The sequence below is a fragment of the Channa argus genome, chromosome 7 (assembly GCF_033026475.1).
Source record: "Channa argus isolate prfri chromosome 7, Channa argus male v1.0, whole genome shotgun sequence".
In the NCBI taxonomy this organism is placed as follows: Eukaryota; Metazoa; Chordata; class Actinopteri; order Anabantiformes; family Channidae; genus Channa; species Channa argus.
The window spans coordinates 21,869,447-21,893,426 of NC_090203.1; the positions used below are offsets into that span (position 1 = coordinate 21,869,447).

The 23,980-nt window shown below is 40.7% G+C and overlaps 2 protein-coding genes across 4 annotated transcripts in view; one reads left to right on the top strand and one right to left on the bottom strand.

Annotated features, from left to right (window-relative positions):
• Positions 1–4,283, top strand: part of zfpm2a (zinc finger protein, FOG family member 2a) — a 115,154-nt gene extending 110,871 nt beyond the window's left edge. For all 3 annotated transcript variants that reach the window (XM_067510811.1, XM_067510810.1, XM_067510812.1), the window contains 2 exons: positions 76–303; positions 635–4,283. In XM_067510811.1, coding sequence (XP_067366912.1) covers positions 76–303; positions 635–3,195 — 2,789 coding nt within the window. In that variant the 3' untranslated portion in view covers positions 3,196–4,283. The remainder of the gene's footprint in view (positions 1–75; positions 304–634) is intronic.
• Positions 4,284–4,841: 558 nt separating this feature from the next.
• On the bottom strand, positions 4,842–23,427 carry si:dkey-122a22.2 (uncharacterized). The gene is made up of 11 exons (XM_067510813.1): positions 23,258–23,427; positions 22,196–22,358; positions 21,952–22,023; positions 21,782–21,858; positions 21,174–21,274; positions 19,228–19,344; positions 17,221–17,295; positions 7,536–7,674; positions 5,413–5,495; positions 5,204–5,300; positions 4,842–5,096 (listed from the first exon to the last, which is right to left on the bottom strand). Exons 1-11 carry the CDS (start codon positions 23,315–23,317, stop codon positions 4,929–4,931), a joined length of 1,152 nt encoding a protein of 383 aa, XP_067366914.1. The 5' UTR covers positions 23,318–23,427; the 3' UTR covers positions 4,842–4,928.
• Between the last annotated feature and the right edge of the window lie 553 nt (positions 23,428–23,980).

Genomic DNA, 23,980 nt, shown 5'->3' on the forward strand with positions numbered 1-23,980 from the left:
GACAGAAGACGAGTATGTGTGGATGCATGTGTGCAAGTATTCTGATATCATGTCCCCCTTTATGTGTTCCTCCAGAGGACATCTTCCCTTGCAAGGCATGTGGAATCTGGTTTAGGAGTGAGAGGAACCTGCAGGCTCATCTGATGTACTACTGCAGCGGGCGGCAGAGGGAGCCAGAGATGGTAGTGGAGGACAATGACACTGGACCCCACCAGACACCCAGTATCTGTCCCTTCCCGCAGTGCAACAAGAGCTTCTCTGGAGCCAGGGCCCTGGAAATGCACTTGAGCACCTCACACAGTGGTGAGCGACAATGTTTAGAATTCATACAATTTATTCGAGAAGGCTACTTTCAATCGATTAACATAAGGTTTGAAAAGTGTTGTTTTAGAAAGAAATGACAAACCGAGTTTTACAAGGGTCTGGGAAAAGACTTTTTCTTTTCAGAAATATACATATCTTGCTGTCAGCTAGCATAGCTGACAGTTTATCCTTGAGCAAAAAAAAAAAAAAAATCTAGTGGATGGGAATAAGCTTGGCATAATGCATAAGCGTTTGATGATTTCTACAGTTACTCTAAAGGAGAAGTGGGAGGCGAGATTCTGAGCATTTCTCCCTTTTATCTCCTTCACAGGTGTCAAAATGGAAGAGAGCCTCCCTCCTGGCACCAGCTTGAAATGCACAATCTGTAACTACACGGCAGATTCTCTTATTACATTCCAGCATCACATCATGTCTCACCTGTCACAGGCGGCCTTCAGATGCAATCACTGCCATATCAGCTTCCAGAGCCACAGGGAACTCTTACAGCATCAGGACTTACATGGGCACGGCAGCAAACTTCACAGGGAAGGCGACGGCACTGAGCATTCCCCCAGGGGGCCCGAGGAGAGCCTCCAGCAGCAGCAGCAGGCCCGCACTGAGCTGGCCAACAGGAAGGATGCTCTGCTGGGAAGTCCCAAAGGGGCCCTCAACAAGGAGACCAGCACAGACGGAGAGGCTGACAAGGCTGAGAAGAAGCCCATGCTGTCAGTTCAGAAGGGAGAAGCCCACCCAGGCAGCAAAGCCAGTTTTTCTTACACTAGGATCAAGTCTGAGCCCTCCAGCCCCCGGCTGGCCTCCTCCCCCGTGCAGCATAACATGCCTACATTTCCCATGGGCCCCTTCTTGTCTCAGTTTGCTTTCTCCCAAGACATTTCAGTAGTCCCACAGGCATCTGAGATTCTGGCTAAAATGTCAGAGCTAGTTCACCGGAGGCTGCGCCATGGAGGGAACAGCTACCCCCCTGTCATCTACAGTCCTCTTATGCCCAAAGGGGCCACCTGTTTTGAATGCAATATCACCTTCAGCAACCTGGACAACTATTTGGTCCACAAAAAACACTACTGTAACAGTCGCTGGCAGCACATGGCAAAGTCTCCCGACTTCTCCGCCCTCTCAGATAAAGTACCAGAAGCGGTGAGTCCCAACAGCGGTCACAGTTCTGTTAGCATGTTGGCCGGGTGTCACCCTACAGAGGCCGAAAGCCACCTCATGCAGTCTGCCTGTCTGAACTCCAATGTGTTGGACATGATCAATGCTGGAGCTAAAGGACCCGATAAGGATCTAACAGGGCAGGTGAAGAAGGTCTCTACTCCGACTGGGGCTGAGGAGAGGCTGAATGGCAAGCAGATGGAAGGAAAAAGCCCCAGTACAGGTTTAGTGGAAAGTGACAATGATCCGACCAAGACAACCTGCGATGCCTGCAATATTACCTTCAGCCGTCACGAGACCTACATGGTCCACAAGCAGTATTACTGTGCCACACGTCATGATCCCCCCATGAAACGTATGTCCACTAACAAGGTCCCCTCCATGCAGAGAACCATGAGAACCCGAAAGCGCAGGAAGATGTATGAGATGTGTCTCCCTGACCAGGAGCACCAGAGACCCCCTATGGGTCAGACGGGTTTTCTTGGAGTTCCTCCTATGAACGCTTGTACATCCCAGGAAGCTGTAGAGAGCCTAGCTGACCGCTTCCACCCCCGCTGCGACATCTTTCCAGGTATGGTACCAAAACACCTGGAGGCCTCTCTGACTGTCACTAAACCTATTCTGGCCCCCAAATGCAATACCGTGGAGCCGCAGGAGCTGGATGCTCCCATTGATCTCAGCAAAAAGTGTTCGCCAGTTTCTGACAAGACATGTAGTTCTCCTAAAAGACTGTTAGACTATCATGAATGTGCAGTGTGCAAGATAAGTTTTAACAAAGTGGAGAACTACCTGGCACACAAACAGAACTTTTGCCCTGCAACAGCCACTGCTGCCGCTGCCGCCGCTCAGCAACAGCAGCAGCAGCAGCCACAACAGCAACAACACAATGAAACTGGCAGCCTGGAGCCGAGCATGTTCCCAGATGTAAAGAGTGAAGGCAATAACAACCCTGATGACGTCTACGATAAGAGCCCAGGCAAATGTGAGAAGAATGGCAACGGGAAGGTGATGGTGCAGAATGGAGGCATGTTTCCCCCTCACCTGGGGCCTGTGCCGGGACTCAAGCCTTTTGCTGAGCCCCAGCTCATCCCATCAAAAGACGACAACAAGAATATGTTTCTGCCCCACTGCCTTTATCCTGGAGCAATAAAGAAAGTGAAAGGTCCTGAGCAAATATCACCGTATTTTGGGATAAAGCCAACTGATTATGTGACTGGGGGCCCAGTGATGCAGGGAGAGGCCAGCGAACAGGATCAGAGTGTTAATGGGGGCGGAGGAGCAGCAGGAGGGGGGGGGGACACAGGAACAAGCAGAGAGCCGGCCCAACAACCTGCTGCTAATGGCTGCCCCCACCCTGGCAAGGAAGCCCTTCCCCTCCTGCCCAAAAACCGCGGCATGGTCATCGTGAATGGGGGGCACAAGCCCGAGGAGCGTTCAGGCACGGCCCCGCCACAGCAGGAGAACCAACCCCAGCCAGACGGCCAATCCACCAATCCCTCACCCACGTGGGCCACTGAGAACCAGGCTGACTCCAATGAGAACATGTCGCCTTCCTCCAAGTCCCCCAACGAGGAGGCAGCACCCACAGCCAATAAAGGCGTGAACAACTCCGGAAGTGGCAAGTACTGCCGCCTCTGTGATATCCAGTTCAACAATCTGTCAAACTTTATTACCCATAAGAAGTTTTACTGTTCATCACATGCTGCAGAGCATGTAAAATAGGTTGAGAGGAACAAGACACATTCTTCTCTTCCCTTCATCTTTTCCCCCCTCCAAAAACTTTTACCCCGTTTTTTCCCTTTTTTTCTCCTTTTTTTTTTTTTTTTTTGGTACACTGTTGTGTCTGGAATAGTGCATCATGCAGTGCTAAACGCTGCTTGTGGACAATCAAGAGAAGCTTCTTCTTTCATTGTTTTAAGACTTGCAAAACCATTGGTTAAAAAAGAAAAGAAAAATGAATCGAGAATAATATTGGTGCCACTTTGACATTAATTTATTTTACAATCAGTATTAATAGGAGTAGTGGTTTTAATTTAAATTCAAAATGAAATTTATATCAGAGTTGTTTGTAATGTTATTGTATAGTCATTCTTGTGTAGCACACATATTGTTTACACTGTAATGTAGGCTCAATGAAACAATAGACAATACAAAAATGAGATGCATTTTAGACACAAAATAGCTACTGAGGCACTTGTGTATTCTTATTTGCTGTACAAGTTTCTGTATATGGCAAAATGTCACTTGCAGATCGCTACTAATGACTTGTTAGCCTTAAAAAAATCACCGTTTGAGAGGTGATAACCAGGCACAACCCTGCATTGCACATTTTGGCATATACACATGGCTTTGCATACATATGTGGCTGTTTGTCCCTGTCTCTTTTCTTCAACTCAGATGTGGATGTTTTCATGAGGATGGCAGCATTCTTGTATAGTACTCGTATTTCTGTTTGATGATACACTTTGGTCTCCCTTTTTGAAATTTGCTCTCAATGCAATACTTTGTAAATGAGGGAAAATTACTGAAAGCAGTATTATGAAATGGGGACTGTGCATATAATTATTTGTAACCCCACAGGGAAAAAAAGATGTTGTACAAGAATTAAGTTTATTGTTGATGAACAAGATGGGTGGGAAGTCAGTGGGGATACTGATGTAAAATGATCATTCCAATGTCCTGATTATGGGAGAAAATGTTTCTTAAAACGTTGTTGCTATGCATGTATATGGATGGAATTAAATTCCAGATCTGTTGGAAATTTTTATTTTGATGTGGTGTCATAATTAAACTTAAATCCTCAGGATGAACTAATGCTGTCTGGTCTTTATTTCACACTGCTGTATACCAATCACAAATGATACAAAATAATTATTTACACAAATAAATAAGGTATGTCAATCAGAGTCATCTACTTGCAATTTTTTGAAATGGATCAAAGTCCAAGAGTAGAACTCTGTCTAGTTGTTATGTAACTATTATATGTATGTAACAAACGACTGAAGCTGATACAGCAGACACAGTGTACCTTTGCCTGTGGCTACAGCATGGCAGAATATTAAGACAGAACTGAATGAGATAAAAAGTATCAGGTTGAGCAGTGATGTGTGTGGCCTTTGCATTGATAAGTAGTAATGTATTAATTTTTGGAGCCGGCCAATCAGGTAAAGAGACTGAAATAACAACTTGAAAGATAAGATTTTATGAATCTAAGACAGCAAATATTCCATCACATTGAGTACCCTCCAGTTATCTTCAATTAAAAAGCTTCCAATGAAGCATAGCTGTGTTCTAAAATGGACTCTGTGATGAACCTTAGCAGACAGGCAAACAATCTGTACAGATTGCTGCAGGGAAACGTAAAAAGATAACTTCAGTATTTTATTGAATATTTAAAACATATTCAGTGACTACACTGTCCCGTGTCTGGTGTGTAGTTACATTTTGGCCATGGGTCACTCGCTCTGCTGCTTGGCTTGTCGCTGGTTGACTATCCTCCTCAGGTGCTGGCTGATGGCAGATGGCTTCTTGTAGATCATTCGCCAGTCTGCTCCTTTTATGTGAATGTGATTGGCTGATGGGTAGGACTCCTCCAGAAACTTCTTTTGAAGCTTAGCTACCATCTGGTGGGGAGGGGGGGGGAAAGATGATTTACTATGAGATTTAGACAAACGTTACTACAGTATTGCTCAGTCGCTATACAAGACTTGAGTTGAGCGGCGACAGTCACCTGGTTTAGGTGTTCTGGCATTTGCTCGTCGAAGGAGTCTCCAGTGATCACACTCACCGACGTCCGGCTGGAGAGGGGCTTAAACTTTGTGATGTCTCTTTAAAAACACAGAAACAGAATGTAAATCCACATATCATGTCAGATTTCCACCCAAAGATGGAATAACTATAAAGAAAGTGACAAAAACCAGATGGATTTACTTTCCATACCTTACTTGAGCCGCACTTTCATTCAAAAAGTAATGCTCTTCCACAGCACTGCTTTGATGGGCAGGATTGCTAAGTAGGTATTTCTATAGGAGACAGAGACAAAGGTACAGAATCTAAAATAAGTAAAGAAATGTGTGTTTACACATGTCCACCACCGATGCATGTCAACACATGGTACTAGGTAGTGCAGTACAATTGTCCCGTACAAAAGTCCACACAGAGTAGAATTCCAGATTAGTTAATGCTCAAATTGAGTAGAATTCCCCTTTAACTGTATCTATGACCCATATGTGATGAGACCAGATAGCTGTGGTGCCGTTAACATAGCAGCAAACAATTCTGCTCCAGTTCAATTAGGCAGTGGTTACAGAACACGCCCTTGAGAAATGGACTGCATGCTCCATCGAGTTCAGCAAGCTTGTGAGTGTGTGTGTGTGTGTGTGCATGCTATATAACCTTCACTAGCCAGTCTAAAAAAACCTTTCTCTGTCCTTGCAGAATTCAAGCACAATGATGTCCTTATCTCCTTGGCAACAACTGTAATACTTGAAAAGCTGAAATAGGTCCCTCATCACAACTGCCATCAAATCGTGGGTGGCTGGCGACAGAGAACGAGGCGTCTTAACGAAGTGTTTGCGTTCATCCTGAAGCAGGCGTCATCGCATCATAAATACAGCTGCAGAAAGCCATTTAATGCTTAACGGTTGTTAAAAGTGTCACTGCGCATACACAGAGGGCCACTAAAGTGTAACTTGTTTTACTCAACAAACAAAATAGCAGAATTTGAAGGAGGAAAGTGTTGTTTAAATGCAATAAATAGCTTTCCGGCTATGAGCCACCTACATTCCTAATGTGACCCTATGTGAATGTTAGATGTTCGTCTACAGGCTAAAATAAGATTGTCAGTCTATATAAAGCACTGCCCATGTTCACACAAATATTGGTTGTTGTTCATCACCAGAATCCATTACTCATCTTCCTCCCTAAGATGTTTTCGAGAGCAAGTTAAAAAAAAAAAAACTCACTATAGGCCTATATGACAGGCAGAGGTGTCACAGCTGTATTTTTTATTTTTTTTCCCCCAACTGATTCACAGCAGATCTGAACAGTGAAACCCCCCCTCTCCTGTAGGGATAAAAAAAAAAAAAACCTCATCTGCAATACATAGCGAAAAGCTTGTAGCTTATATTAACAGCTTTTTTCCCCACAAACTGTATGGACCTGTCAAAAGGAAGACTTTTACAATATAGCAGGCATCAGAAGACACAGTGCGTTTGCAGCGTCATGTCATCTCCAGAAATTGGTTCAATTTTCATTTATTTTAAAATGACATCTGGTGTCATATCATGCTGAATTCACAGCCTCTGACAATATGAAGACATACACTCTTGCAGTCATATCTCATGCTGCTGTGGGAGCGACATGATTCTTCTCACACCAGCACCATCATGTGGCTGTAAAGGAAGGATGGGAAGAATGCCTTTAAAATGCCTGAAAAGTATTCTCCCCCATTCAAAAGTCTCTTTACTGGCTTTCCGTTTGCTACGGGATTGATTTTAGGCTTTTATTTATACATTTATTTTATTTATTAAAATCCTCACACACCCTCTAGGGTCTTCTGGGTTGTCCCAAGGTCCAGACTTAAGCTTGAAGGGGACCACGTTATGCTGTAATGGCTCCTAATAGCTGCACCATCTTCGCCAAGTCCCAGCTTAAAAACATTTTTTCTCCTTGGTTTTTAAATCCAGCTAACTTTCCTGAGGTCTCTGTGTTTCTACGTCTAATTGATGTCGACATCTGTTGTTTTTTAAATGCATATAAATAAATAATTATAATTTGACTTGGGATAATTCTCTCTATATATTTTTATAGAAAACGACAAACTTGTTTGAGTAGAGGAACAAATCCAAAGTGCTGTTTTTAGAGTGCTACGTATGATGGCACTTTTAATGATGTCTTGGTATTGTTCCCTAAAACCCTAAATAACCTCTGAATCCTTTTTAACCTGCTGTATCACTTTCAGCATGACATAAATTCAAATGGATTCCTGCAGCTTTTTCTGTTTGAACACCTTTAAGAAAGCATAATTGTGCTTCGTGTGTGTGTGTGTGTATTAGCCTGACCTGGCGCTGAATGACCTCCTCTGAGACATATTCGCCTTTGATGATTGGTTCAATCACCCCCAGGATAATCAGCATGCGGCTCAGCCCTGTAGCTGCTGAGAACTGCCTGGCTTGGAGCGACGGCAACAGTTGACCATACCTGAACAAAGACACATACAGTACACACGTACACCCATACAATTTTAGTAAGTGATGAGCTAAAGGTCAACAATCTGAATTTTGGCTTAATTTTTCTTGGGGTAGAAGAAGAAGGAAAAAACAACACCGTCTTAAAACTATATAATTAAAACCTTTTTAAATACACGAGACAAAGATCTGTATATAAGATATATTCATGTGTTATTATCAAATGTTAAGCATTTGCATGTGACACAAATACAGTATGCAATATGTAGACATTGAGCATTATCAATTCTGGGTTTTCATTTTTAAAAGTCTGATATTGACAACAGGGGCAGTTGCTGGGGCAAAGGGAGGTCACACTGGTTACTAATGCCGCCCGCAAATATTACAGGATCTTTCAAAGTTTCAATTAGAATGTTTGGCCAGTTTTCAACTGCAACTAAATCGTAACCTTTGTTTTTTTGCACCTGTTGAGATCATTTTGTTACTTATAACTGAGCTTTTTCAAACAAGCAGTATGAACAGCAACTTCAGAGGCCCTGACCAATGGCTCCAAGGCCCTGGCTTCTTGAGCCCTTGGACCTATGTCTAGCAGGCCCATTCGTTAATTCCTCCGTGTAGCTAACCAACATATTTGGATGTGTTGAAAATAAATGTGCTACATATACCGTACGTGTTTCCCATGGTCTGTCTCAATGCTACTGAATTGAAGAAACTAGAATATGTTGCCAGTAGCTTTTGGAGTCAATATTCAAGCCATCTACCACAGAAATTTGCCCGGTCAGAAACCAGGCAAATTTGTTAAGTCACTTGAGACAATGTGTGGACCTTTGTCCATCACGTGTGGCATTACAGTTATTAGTAAAGGTGTGAAATATGATTTAGCTTTCATCAGTCGCCCCAAGTACTTCACACCACATGCCTCTGTAGTTACTGTCATTTGCAGCTTTTCTTCTCAACAGGTTTTTTGCAACCTTCACGACCCGCTTAGATAAATTGACTGACTGTGCAGAGATCACACCTCTACATTTTATGAATTTCAATACTGTTTCTTTCTGAAAAAAATGTTTTGTCCTCAAAGCATCTGTCAGGTCTCTTTTTTTCTGCCTATTTTGTCCGCAACAAAAGCTCCCACATACATATGCAGGTATAAATAGAAGACACAACTCACATTAAATCGCACCCTCTCCAAATTAAGCAGTTAGATTATCTGGAATGAATATTGAGGGAAATATAGTTTGGAAAAATACTTTATATGAATACTGACTTGCCTAAGAATTATACACACTTTGTAGTTTTAATTTTTGCTCTTAAGAACAAGCTAAAATTCCAAATGATGTTACCTCAAAAATTCTTTTCTGATCACAATAGTGACACAGGCAAAGCCGTACCTAAAATTTGCCTTCCTTAATTCTTTTTTAACCAAAATCTCAAACTTTCTCCTCGTAAACATTTGCCTGGGGAATGAGAAATACTCTTTTTTTTTGGCAGATGAGAGAAGAAGAGCTGTGGGATTTTGTAACTCAGGAGGCCCAATCGGTCTTGGCTCACTGGTGCTCTGAATTGGCTGGTCTCAGCCTGTGGAGCCCAATCAATAGTGTCGCGCGCCTGCTGCCGCCATCGCCGTGCTGCGAAGCCAGCCCCTACACGCAGCCAACACACTGTAGATCAGTCTCCCTGCACTAGGAGACACTCGTCCCTGTTTTAGTCTAACTCCAGACTTACAGTACTATGCGCTTGTGTCCCATCGGTTTGGATACTTATTTTCACTAAGGACTTATAAGTTAATGACTTTACTAATTAAATGTTTAATAGTTTAATCCAAAGAAATGACGAAAAAAACCCCAAAAAGTGTCTATACAGTAAAGATTTTCCAAGGCCCATGCTGAAATCACAATGTCTACTCCATGCAGTGGAAACATTTTTTGCACAGACCCGAAAAAGGCTGAATACTAGTGACATGAGTAATCCCCTGACTTCCCATCCAGCACTGCCATGAGTTTGACATTTGTGGTTTTAAGTGAAAAGCATCAACATGGGATATTGTGTTTTATATAAAATGTGTTTTTGTTAACTTTGGTGACCTCTAAAAAATATAAAATTTTACTTTGCCCCTTTCTTTGGGTTTACAACATAACTCTCATGTTCTTCAGCAGTATTTGCAATAGTTATTGGCTAGTCGTTGGCATTTACAGGGTAGCATTTAGCTCAAAATTCTGCTATAACCACGTTTATTTTCGAACTATTTTTTGATCAACCAATTTCAATATTAACTTTATTGAGCAGACTTTTCATTTCAGCACGTAAATGTACAATTAAACGAGTTGTAATAGTATCTTCAGTCACACTACAAGGCAGTCCCACCTTCCACACTGCGTGTTTCATACATTTTATCGCAGGCAGCCTTCAGCACTGCTTCACTGCCATTATACTGCTGCTCATATCAAAGCTACATCATAAACATGCACTTTTCATGTGTAAAATAACCCATTTCACCTGTTGTTGATACGACATGTTTTTACCCAAAGCTCTGCTCTGGCAAAGCATGACAGCACTGATTGGTCAGATAACGCTGACAGAAAGAGCACAAAATGTTTTTCAACTCCTACAAATGGCTGTGTAAAGATAACATATCTGCCATATTCATGGTACAAGACAGAGTCCCCACAGGACAACAATTGATATATGCGGAGGGGAAGAAGAAACAAGTTGACTGTTCTAATTTTCAGTCAGACAAAACTTTTCAAATCAGCCTCCAAAACGTGACATTTTGACATTTTCATCTTCCTTGCCACAGTTTTTTCTCCCTGAAGTCATTCTGGCACCACAATTCAGAATTTACTACTTGACCTGGCTCTTGAGGGACTTCTCAGTCTCTGCACATTTTCCACCTGTCACCCTTTTCTTACCCCTTGATTCCAAAAATAAAGGGGGGGGAAAAAAACTCTTTGCCTATCAGCCCCCCAGTTTGAATCTGGTCAAATCATCCCTAGGTCTGCCATTGAACATTATTTCAAGGATTCTCCAGCCACCTGTCCTATTCCCTCCTCTTTTTTCCATTTTTAATTCTGCCCCGGAGTGAGGATTATGCGAAGCAAGGCATGCGTGTCAAAGGGAAATTTAGTGGGTAAAGACAGCCAAGATTGGCGGGATGAATTAAACAGATAACAGGAGGAGACGAAGTGGGGGAACCATGTAGAGCAAAACGCCTCACCGATGTTGGTCATTTCAGAGGGGCTCTTTTTTTTTCTCCCCACAGGAGCGAGGAGGCAATATCTAAATTAATAAAGTGATGAAATGAGTTTGTGCCGTGGACTTTCTGCTGTTTGACTTTCCCATCTGGATTAGTGCAGGCTGAATGGACGCTCTGTTACTTTTGTTACAACTGCGCAATTCACTGTCGGAATTTGGCCCTGTAGTGATAAGGCTCCCCTCCTCCTCCTCATTACCATCTCATTTCATATGCAGGGCCTCTGTTACCTGAGAGCCGGCTCACGCACACAACACGAACTATTACACAAGCTTCTGCCAACTATTACAATGAGTAAAGAACATTTAAACATGGACTATTACACGAGGCTCAACCTACTATTAGGCCAAAGCAACTTTAAAAAAATATAACAGGTTGCGACAAAGACTTCCACAGAATAATACACAAGCGAGATGATGACACTTCTCTCCGTCTTGCAGGAAGGACTAATTTGACCATATATGGAGGAAGTCTAATCTTTGATCACTTGTCATCCCTTCAAAAAGTGTAACTTCATAATAACAAAGATATTACACCCTGACTTTGAGCACAGGCTCTAACATACGTAGTCAACAAAGAAAAACTCATCACACGCAAACCTATAGTGTTGTTGTTTTACAGCATGGATCTGCAAGTCTGGGCTACTTGGTAGTGAAGAAGGGTTAAAGGCGTGGTAACGCTTGCAATCTGTCAAAACCATTCTATTAATGTAATAGAACATCTGCCGTGTATCTGACACAGGACTGGAGGGGCAAAATGATTGGGTCACTTTTCTCTGTCCTTCTGTTCGTTTAATTTGGGTGAAGCTATTTATAATTACATTATTCAAAACAAAAACCCTATTAAGCCATTTCCACAACAGAATCTCAGCAATCCCATACATGGTTGCATATGGTTGCTTCCATAACTTGAACAACTAGGAACCGGTGCAGTCTACGTTCTAGGTTCTGCTTTTATTTTTAGTTGAGAAACCAGAACATTTCAGAGAAATGTTTAAACTACCCTGACTCTGCTTTTCATATTTGTGAGAAGTGCCTTAATTGCTGTACATTCAGTTTAAGGGCTGCATGTCTTCATCTTCAGGAGAAAATAAATAAAAATTCAGACAAATACAGTTGTTATACCAATCATGAACACAAGGTGTCACTCTTGCACCGCAGTCAGGCCTCCTATCTGCTCTCAGCCTTCTTCCTCCTCATGTCAATACTATAGATTACACTAGGGCAGACACACAGGGGCCCCAGCAGCCCTACTTCATTAGTGGAATGTAAGTGCAATGGTTACGCTTACAGTGGTTCTAATTACAATTAATAAGCATCCCTGACTCATCTGGATGTCTCTAGATGAGGAGGGATAATCTAAAAGAAGGCAGCTCAGTCAGAGTACTGAAGGAAGAGGCCGACACACTGCGAGACTTTACAGACCCACATAAATTGTGTGAAGCATAGTGAATCATGTACAGTATATTAGAGACCACAGGTTAAAGTACAGCAAAACATAGTCAAACATATCGTATACTTTATGTACTGTAGACAGGATTTTTTCTTTGTTAATAACTATAGTTTTGTCTTTTTCTAAACCACTAATACTACATTATTACAGAAAACCTATATTATACTTTTTATACATTCTCTACTGATAATTGCTTGACACTTTATATCAATATACCAACAGTTAGTTTATTTTTTAAGCTAATTTTGTTTGAAATATTACTGTAAACCACATACATGACGTAGCCGAGGGTGACTAATTAAAAGTTGTCTTATGGGTTGAACAGCATGCCGACGGTGGCAGCGGACTGAACACACAATTTGGTTTGACATGTACAATATATTTCTCTAAATGGTAGCGGAGGTAATTTCATCATGAGGTTTGTTATATATTGGTGCTGGTTTTACAACTGAGCGGGCTCCGACGGTGTCGAGCAAGCACACATAAAGCTGGTTTATTAGACTAAGAATATAAAAATCTTTTAAAGATGCATTAGGGGAGGGACAAGAGAGTAGTGATTTTCCTATATATGTAACTAGTACTATATATGTAACTAGTACTATGTAACTATTATTAAGATAATAGATGCTACCAAAGTGGAGATAACACCTGGACTACGGAGAGGGATGTGGTGATGAAGCTGTCACACAAACTAGTGGGACCAGTCACAGAAGCCTAGCCCTGATAGCCACTGCAGAGCTCAGTGACATAATTTACGAAAAATACAGACTTACATATGAACATACATATGCTTTTAGCACATTTCATTTATTTTCCATTTTTTGTCAACAGCCCCAGCATCACACTGTCAGACTGCACCTACCACTACTTCATTTTGTTTCACAGTATCCTCACTTTTCTCTCTCTTTTCTTTCTCCATTGCTCCATCTCCCTCCATCGGCCCACGGTCGGGTGATTGCTGCCAATCTAAGCAGAATATCCCTGGAGGGGCTTAGAGCAGGACTGTGCTTTACTGGGTTATTGAATGCAGCTCACAGTGAAAGCAAATGGACTCTGAGGGGGAAATTGGACGGATCATCACTGGCTGCTATAGTTTACCAATGATGACAGAGGAGACAAAGAGCAATCAAATGCTCACAGATTGCATGATGCCACTTATTGAATTAGGTACTGAAGCATCCAAGTATAATTAAAACGTTTAACTGTATCAAGGGTGAACACTCAGGATGAAGAGAAAAGATATTATGTCTGTAATGCATTAACTAACAAAGTGCTATGAGGAAGGACCGAGCCTCCATTTTTATATGAGATATTAAACACTGCTTCGGTTCTAAATCAACCGAACGATTGTCAGTCAAATGACAGTCATATGCTGCCTGTCATACAGAGGAGGCTCCAGGTGTGTGTAATATGCATCCTCACAGGATGCGCATGAATAAATGTTTATGTGATGTGAGGACCATGTGTGTGTTTCTATGCTGGTCTCTGAGGATGCTAATGACAGGTAGGATGATGAATGGCACAGAGGGTGTGATTTTCATCCTGGGACTCATAATTCAATCAGGCTTCTACCCAGGCCTGCAGCCAACTGCTAGGTCCACATTGTGAGACACATTTCCTAATACACTCTCTCAAAATCCACTCAAATGCACAAGGGCACATACAATAAACAGCATACGCACAAACACACAAAAAAAATCTCTCTTGAAATCCTTCAGCTACATGCCTGAAAATAACGTACACTCCTAAAGTTCAGAATTTGTATCTTGTCAAACTCAACTAATTGGAAAAAAAAAAAAAAAAAAAAACTTTGAAGCGAACACTTAAAAGATGTGATATGCTGAGGGAAGGGATGAGAAGACTTTCAAGTAGTTCTCCTGTGAGGACTGAGTTGAACTAAACACAGTAATGGTGCATTAAAACACAGAGAGTTTGCCAATCAATCCGTATTCATTAAATTGTAAGGACCATCCCATTAGACAAGAGCAATCCCCACTGTTTCTGAGCAAATACATTCCCCATGGGGTAAATTAGTTTAATACTACTCTCACACATTTGGCAGCAGGAAGAAAAGAAGGCACACACATTTGAGTGTGTAAATGTACGGCTAAATTCTCTCTTTTAAACACAACAAGAAACAATTATCAGTGTAATTCCTCTAGTCATATTTAATATTCGTCTTTGATGGCATTTGTCTAGGTAAAATATGTGACCAGTGATTGTTAACTAGAGAATCCGATTCATATTACTGTAAAGGGCACGGATAAATAGATAATAGCGTTGTTTTCTATATGGGTTAGAGAGTAGTAATAAATAACATAATAACAGTAATAATACAAAAAAGAAATCAAAAAGATGCTGTACATATATTTTAAGGAGTTAATATGTATACTGCATGTTTAAATGTAGAGAATAGTGTAGTCTGTTCCCAAGTGGAAAGATGGAGAGCTTCCTCTGCTTGAGCTGCTGAAACTAAGGCTCGCCAAGAGATTCAAACCTTTAGCTCTTGTACTGAATGTGATTTGTCCAAACATAAACTGGGGCTTCTGCTAATCCGTGAAGCTAGACCCACTGCTCCATTTTGCATCAGGAAGTATTATCGATGCCAGCAAGGATATGAGGCATATGCTGAAACGTCTGCAAAGGAAAATGCCAAATGAGAACGCTGACCCCTCACAACAAATGCACACGAGGGAACGCCTACACACGCAGCCGCGCGCAAACCCAGAAAAATACAGTGGCGTGCTCAGGGAGATGGCTAAAAATCATTTTGTAGAATGTAACAGAACTAATTTGGGGAGTGAGCCTCTGTTAATGAGCTGAGCTTTGATGTGTAAATCCTCCGGTCCCAGTGCAAAGCTGATACAGTCTCCCCACAATCCTGCTCAGGTGCGTCCGTGCTCCCTTCTGCATTACTTATCTTGTGTACCAAACACTGTAAGACCTCCAACAGCTAATAACCTCATATCAAAGAGAGAAAGGAACACTTGCATGTAACGCTGCTGAACAAAACAAAAAGAATTAAGAAAGGAAGAAAAGCAAGGTGAACAACAGCAATGGCACCAGGATGGGCTAATGTACAGTTACATCGCTTGTATCTTAACGTGAATACATCCCGATACTTTTTCTATTTTTACTCCAATACAGAAATCAGACACCACTGATAAAATTATTTTCTCAGAGTAAATGTAAGTCTTTGCCTCATTTCATTTCTCCACACTGTAATTGGATTGTGGCTCCACTGTCATGTACTCATTGAAATGAATGCCTATTAATCAGAGGATAATTGGACACATACCCCTGACAAATGGTGCTGCTCCACTTTGAGTCATGTACAAATTAGGCCATTTTCAGGGATCCATTTCTTATCTAGTTGGACTCAATATAAATATATAAATAAACACCAATCATATATAAGCTGCAAGCTCATATTGGTGGAAAGGATTACAGATGCAAGTCATGGAGGCATGTCTAAAAGTGTGATTGCTTTATTTTGGGGTTTTTTCTCTGAACACATCTTAACTCTTGATTGTAGGTCATAGAAAAACAAACTAATCTAACTGTATTATGGTTTTATCATTTTGAAGCTAATAGAGAGACTTCGCTAGCATTGACAGAACAATTATACATTTTCTATAATGACCATAGCTTAATAGTTAAACAAATCATTTGAAAAAAAATAATATTGGCAGAATTTGTCAGTGACACGTGGGATTTCCTAAAACAATTACATTGTTACATTGTTGTTTACAGCCATGCTAATGGCTCTGTGTGGCTTTTTGTAGGCAGAGCATTGCTGTGAGATAAATAATCGAAATACTGCAAACATACTGACGATAAGTAGGTATAATGTTTAATAATGTACCAAATATTGTTTTCTACAGCAATGTTCTATTGGAGTAGTTCTAACCGTTTTGTTGTTTAACAGTTTTTCTATTTTTCCCCCTAAATTGCTTGTGTAATTACCAAAAATGTTTAATGGCATATAAAACCATTTTGCAAGAAATCCTTTCTGCAACTGACAAAAAACACATTTCAGCGATTTGTTAATTATGCAGCCATCACTGCTGTCAGCTAATGTCCATACAAAAGCTTAGGCATGCGTTTCTAAATTATCATATGGTTTATCATCTCATCAGCGGAGAAATTGTTTTTAATAATTACACAACATGTTTCCTTGTAAATAATCTGAGGTACTCTTAGTGTTGCATAACTGACACTTTTGCCAGCATTCATTCAGTCGTACTCTTGGTTGTCATTAATAACAATGTGTCGCCCCTGTATGATAATTAATGCTTAATAGGATATATGAGGTGACAATGACTACCACTTGATGTATAGCACTCCTAGGGAATTAAAGCAGCGTTATTGTACTTTGTCACTCCATCCTGATCACCTCTACAACCGTCGCTGTCCCGTCATCTGTTACACGCTAAAAGAGTGCAATAAGCTAATGAGTTTTCTTTGGCCTCCAATAAATCATGCTAATGAGCCCCACCCAGTAATCAGCTATTCTCGCCATGAAAGCCAATAAGGGAGCAAGCTTTGAGCTTTGCCTCCCGTCTTCTCATCAACTTTTTTCTTGATACATTTCCTTTTTCCATCTCCTCTTCCCTGCCTCTCTGCTTTGGATCTGGTCCTTTTTGCCCTTCACAGCTCCTTATCATCCTTATGCTCTTTTCCATACTCCTCTTTTCTCAATCTTCCTTACCACTGTGGTTTTTCATGCCGCTCTCTAGATTCCGCTTCTTTACAATCTCTGCATTTTCTTTATACTTTCAATCTTTCCACTTCCCTTCCTTTCATTTTTCCTTCAGTTCTGTCCTCTCTACGCCCCTGAGGCCTCCTTCAAAAACTCACCAGTACTCCTTCCACTGGTCCTGCTCAAAAATGTCCTCTGGAATAGGATCAATCAGCACCAGGTCGGACACTTGCCTGGGGACAAAGAGAGGACACACACAGTCAAATGAAGAAAGGCTCATTGCCCCTTCTACCCTCGAAGCCCGGGCCATAATCAGTGCGAGATCGATGGTGTCATCCTGTCTGTCTTCCTAGGGGTTTGTCTTTCCTGTGTCTCCACAGACAGATGACCACACATACACCAGATCCAGGAGCAATATTTCCATTTAGAAAGGTGTCATCCACTCATGACCACTTAATTTTCTTGCTTAATGGCAGCAAGATTGTGCCTGATTAAAGAGTAAATCTTTCCTTCCTAGTCCAGGCTACTTGTCAACTTAATCACCATGTTGTCTCTGAGGTGGCTGAGTTATGGGGGATGATGGAATAGGTACTGGCATATATTTTGTTAAGATGGATTTTAGAGCCACTGCATGTTGTATGCTTTTAAGAAATATCAACATGAGTCTCCATTAAAAGTTATGCAATATTTTTTATATGTAATTTAAAGAAATATTATGTGTGCAGACTTACTATAAAGAAGCCTCACAGTGTTTTTTATTTACCACAAATATATATAGATGTGTAATAAATCTCAGTATTCTGTTATTTTAAAAAAAAAAAATTGTCTTCAAGATGACACAGTAAGTTTGAGAACCACAGAAAAATTTAGAAAAACAACAATAATGCCTACAATAATGCCAATCTTATCCTTCATTGCATTGTAGTTGTGCCTTTAGTAAATATGAGATGTTAAAATAATATTTTTATTTAAAACAATAGCTGTAATATGGCTGGTATATAGCTTTTTTACATAACTGCTTAATCAATCTGCATCATACTGCACTAACCAGGCCTTTATTTCTCAATACATTTTTGGAATTTTGCACTGCAACTACAAATTATAAAATATTTTTTCTGATTTTGTAACTATAAATTCAGCTACCAAAAACAAGAAACTAGATTTCTACAATGTGACTTCAATTATTATTAGTTGTAGGATGTTTAGGATATGTGGGAGTGTTGCCAACATTCCTGGATGTAGTTGCAAAAAATTGAAAAGAACAATAGTTCGAATAAAGCAAATGAAAAAAATTAAAAGAGTATAAAGCTGAGCTCAAATATAAAGTCAAATTGTTCAGTCAACCTGTGTATCACATAAATGTAAGGGAGATTCAAACCAAGTTTTGAAAAAGAAACGAACTAAAGATAGTCAGGGTACTTCTAGGAGACCTTTTGGACCAATAAAACAGATTGCACGTTTTTTAGTAAGTGACATGTACTATGTGTTCATAGAAGAAAAAATAGGCTTCAAAAAGAAAAACACCATCACCACTGTGAAGCACAGAGGAGGATTCATTTTGTTGCTTCATTGCATCTGGGACAGGATGTCTTGAATCTGTGCAGGGCACAATGAAAATGACGTATTAAAGAATATTAATAAGCCGTTCTGGAGAGAAATATGCAGCGCTGAGAGGTCTGTCTCAGTCACAGGTCATGGCTACACCAGCAGTATAATGACTTTACACATTTGTCTAAAGGCACCAAGAATAAATGAGAAGAAAACATTGACCTTTCTGAAGTAGCCTGCTATGAGTGCTGCTCTTAATGCAACCAAAATCCAGCTGAAGCCCACAACTGGGAGACATTAACTATCAAACCTGAGAAAAGTGGCACAGTTTCCTCAAGAGAGGACCAAAATACCTTGAAAGGTGTCTCATTAGAGAGCTACAAACAGTGCTGAATTGCAGGGCTCGCCTCAAAAGGGCATGCTACAAATAATTAGGTTAAAGTTCCCGATCATTTTTGTCCAAGCCATTTTCTTGAGTTCAATTCAAAAATCAAAAGCACATCTTTAAAATTCTAAAAATTTACATTTTTTAAAAATTCCCTCACAAGGGAACAATAATATTTCTGTGTGAAACTGGTGAAACTCACTTTTACACGTTTCAATTGTACAATACTTACACATCATGAATGTGGCTGTAGAACCTGCTGTTGAGTGCTCCGAGCTCAGACCCCACCAGGATGAAGGGCTTGGCTATGCCAGCAGCCTGCAGGAGTCGGTGCAGGTCATCCACCATCCTGCAAGACAACACAACTCATCTATCTCTCCAAACCAGGGCATACAGCAAACTGGGCCAGGTTGGTTTATATATCCTGCTATGTGGGCTCTCGACATGAAAGGTGAATGCAACATCATTAATTCACTAATCCAATCTGCTCATTTCACGTTTAAAATCACCCACTGGAAATCCATTATATAATATACAAAATAAATTATATAAATTGAAAGAAGCTTTTCAAATTGAAATAACAAGAGCATATTTTCCATTTTCTGTTTAATCACTCTACAAACACGGCACCAAAATAATAAGTACCACTAGAGTGCAAGTTGCAGCATAAAGGAAGAGACTGCTGATTTCTATCCCTTGCAAAACACCACAAGAAAAACAATTACCAGAAAATACCTGTCTTTAGAGGGAGAATCATCATGACATGAGATGCAGGAGCTCCACTCTTAGAGCCATCTGCAGCTCCTGAGTTTGTTGTGCTAATAAATCAAACCGAAGGTGTCACAGTGAAATCACACAAGGTTAGATAGTTATCAAACTCCTCGAGATGCTGAATTCTGCTAAATTGATTGCGTGCATCATCAAATGGGCAGCTGCCCACTTTCTGGGCCAGATGCCAAGGTAAACTAGACTGCTGACCATCGGCAAACCCTGCCTGCTCATCCAGTGGGGAGATTTAAGGCTTGACAAATGCATTACAATGTCAAAGACAGGAAGATTACAGCCCAATCCCTCAGCAGTGTGAGTGAGGGCTATGAGTGTTCGGCAGAGGAATGAAGACACGTTATCATGAATCACTGATTCTCTACACGATTTTATTTCTTCTGCTATAGCAAATGGAGACAACTGCATTTAGGGTGTGTTACTATTCTGTAGTACAACTGGATAATTGTTTTATTTGACACTGTGAATTAAATATTTTAAATAATTGCTTAAGTTGACATACAACAAAATAATCTGCAGACACTTTTATAATCAGTTACACCCTTGAGCCATTACTGAGCTAAAACAGAATTTTAGACAGTGGTCAAGCCTGGGGTTGAAACAATGGATTGCAGGTTGATCTAGCAAAAGGTTTTTACACCTGATGCCCTTCCTGACACTACCCTCCCCTTAGGACCAGCACTCATACTGTATGTGCAGTGGCTTGCACAACCTTGGGAAGTCTTGGGGGTTCTGTGTCTTGCTTAGTGTCCCACAAAGTGTCTTGCCCACTTCAGCATATGGCCAGGGGAGTCGGCCCGCGAACCGCAGACCCTATGGTCATTAGGCTGCTACTCTAGCAACTGAGCCACAGCTGCCTGCTCCTAAAATAAATGTGGAGGAGTAAAATGTAAAATGCTCATTTAAATGTGCGTACCAACTTTAGGGAATAAACAGAAAATGGAAAAGACAAAGTCATTTTTGCTATTTCAATTTGTAACTCCTTTATCCACACCTGAGCAATGGAATACATAAATCATTCCAGCTTTATGGATAAAAGATAATAATCAGATTTACTATATCATTAATACAACAAAATCTAGTAAATGCAGGTATTTGCAGTATACTGCATTCAAGTACTGGAAGTACACATAAAATGATCACCTTCAAAATAGCCTTTTATGATAACCAGACATTAGGTGAACTATGACCTCTGTTGATAGTGAAGCAACTTGATATCTTTCCACACAACACTGTGGCAAAGTTGCAAAGCATTTTCCTCCAATAGGCTAAAGCTACAGTGTCCTAAAACTAATGCAAGCAATACAGTTTGTCACCACAGAAACTGGAAAGGTCCCATTACTCTAGGCCTGTGTCACACATTTTGAGTGACAACTAAAGTAAGTTTTTTCTCACCGTCCAGTTGTGGACATCCCCCAAACTTTCTCAGTTCCTGTGGTTTCATTCAGCATCAGCTGCTTGCTGAAGCCCAGGCCCATTCTGTCGTATGTACAAACCTGAAAAATGGGAGAAAAAAAAAGCACTGATTTCCTTTTTTTTTTAAATAATACCATGCTCCACATAAACATAAGCTGCTTTCAGTACAGCCCCACTGGCTGTCTACTCTGCACAAGTACTTTAAAAAGCACAATGCTAGAGGAACATTGTAAAATAAGATAGAAATGAAGGTGTCTCCAGAGCACTGGAAGTTTGTTTTTATAACAGCTGTTGTGCTGTAGTTGTTCGTGGCTCTTGCCCAACAAGCCTGTGATCTCATTTGGGTCACATGTCAGACAAACAGCATGGGGCAGGCTGTCAGCCCCGACTTTCTGCTGTGCCAAGTCCTTGCTGAGTAAAGGCAATGTGGCAGAGCCACTGCAAGAACTGTCCCTACATCACCCTCAAAGCAAGCAACAGCAGCTAATTCAACATTCAGTTCACCACAGTGAATTTTCTTGGTCAGATGCAAATCAGTGGCAGGATGCTAGTCAGCAATTCAACACAACCCACAGTAATTCCCTCACCGTTGTTAGTGTGGCCACACTTTCTTGGACATGAAACCAAATGTCTGAGGACATTCCAGTTGGTCCATCTAGTACAACTGAAGAAGAAAAACCAGACTGGGGTGAGGTCAGTTCAAAGGCACGTCATTTGAAAATGATTTTCATTAGATTTGAAGAAAATGTCTGATTACCAACTGGCATTCCTTTTCCTTTACACAAAAGATGCATCTTTTGACCCAAACCAACGTCAAGAATCTGGCCATCTGGATTAAGGGGAAAAGGAATGGAAACAAAACATTAGACTTCGAAAATGTTTATAAGTCTGATGAGAAACACCCTATATTTTACCATGTGGATTAATTTAGGAAAACATGCTTTGCAGGTGCACATATAATCAAACTAAAATTAACAATCATTTCACGTTCATGAAGAAACCTTTGGGCAGGAGCATCTGTCCTTCTCTCTTTAGCGACGCATAGTTCAGGAACGGAGGGATGATGATTATCAAGAGTAAACATTTTCCAATGTTTATGAGCACAGAGCTGTAGGAAACTCTGCCTTTGACTGCAGCTTGGCTCTGACGTCTTTGACTGGGATCCTAGTGTGTGAAGATTTAAAAAAAAAAATGACAATAAGCCATTGGAACATCTTAGAGGTGGAAAACTAAAGTATGTGTGTTACATCAGTATAGTACAGGAACATTTTGTCTGCAACAAAGTGTTTAGACTTTTAAAAACACTTTTCCATCAAGAAGGCATTGGACAGGCTGTGATTACATTCTGTATCATGACAGTAAAAGCCATAAAGAACTATCTTCAGGAACAAGTGGGCCTGCACTCAACATCATAGAGGTCTGTTTGGGACTACATGGACAGACAGAAGTAAATGAGACAACCTAGCTCCAAAGGACAGTGGCACGTTTTTCCAACTGTAGATGCTTCAAAACAAAACTTGTTGGTGTGCTGAGGAGAATGGCTGCTGTTTTGAAGGCAAAGAGGTGTCTCGCCAGATATTGATTGTACGTTTTCTTTCCACAAACTTTAGGAAGAGCTTCTGGCACAACCTCCCATGCTGTCAAAGTGCAAGGCAAGGGTGTGGGAAAGTAAACTGAAAAGATTAAATTGTCACCACACATGCAGCTTGTCAAACGACTTTATTGTTATTAGACCAACGCGTTTCTAATTACATTGGAGCTGTCTGACAATCTGCGCGTGATGCTGGCAGTTTGATCCGATTTTTAGAGGGAGATAATGACCCGATGCGAAAGACAATTAAAGTTGCTCTTTTTTAATGGGAAGGGTTCATATTCTCTATGTCTCACTTGCACACGTTTTCATGCTCCACCTAACGTTAACTGCTATTTGTGTGACACAAGTGTCGGAGCAGGAAAAGCAGCATCTGATTTTAACGAGGACACGCATATTAGCATTTGGGATCAGTCAGCTAAAGCTAGCAAAAAGAGTAGTCAACCACCAGGCTACGTTAACGTCTTATTACCTTATTGTCAGCATCGTCGCGTTCATTGCTTTTTATTTGCGCTTCGGTTCTTCTACGCATATTGAACTAAAGTAAGTAAAAAGTATTGGTTATAATGCTACATGCATAAACTATACAGAATGAATGGAATTAGCAACTTCCTGGAGAAGTACAGAAGCCGAGAGGAGACAAACTTTCACTTACGTGTTCCTCTACCTGCTGTAATTGCTCTGTTTCTTTGGGTTTTTTTTTTTACTATTCTATACTCTATTGTACACTACGGTGATTCATAACAATTATTAATGTATTACAAAAGATATCATCTTACTTTTCAGATAATTCCCACTCCTATACTCCCTGTTTTGAATAAAGTCAATCAATGTAAAAAAAGAAAAAAGTTTCAAACTAAAGTAGGCCCGTTAAAAAACTGCATTTTTAAACGATTATTTCCTCTATCGAGTGCATTCACAATGTAGCAGTAAAACTACTGACCTGGAGGGGCCGCTGTATCCCACAGTGTCATCCTCTGTTTCAAGTCATAATGCATTGCACTCAGCAGTGGCAGCAGAATGAATATTGAATATTGGCCTAATCTTCATTTAATATGACTTTGTTAAAACCACATCAGATATTGAAATGACGTATGAGCATAACTCACGGTCAATGACTAAGACATGGAGAACCTAAACTGTATCACCAGATAGATGAAATAAATCCGAAAGTGAGGCTATGACTGCATGTCCC

What these genes read in the sequence shown, in the direction of transcription:
- si:dkey-122a22.2 (XM_067510813.1), bottom strand. Translation starts at nt 23,317, where the DNA reads ATGCGTAGAAGAACCGAAGCGCAAATAAAAAGCAATGAACGCGACGAT. An exon ending in AGGAAAAGGAATGCCAGTTG is followed by an intron (nt 21,859 to 21,951) that starts GTAATCAGACAT and finishes TTTCTTCTTCAG; the next exon opens with TTGTACTAGATGGACCAACT. An exon ending in GGGATGTCCACAACTGGACG is followed by an intron (nt 19,345 to 21,173) that starts GTGAGAAAAAAC and finishes GTTGTCTTGCAG; the next exon opens with GATGGTGGATGACCTGCACC.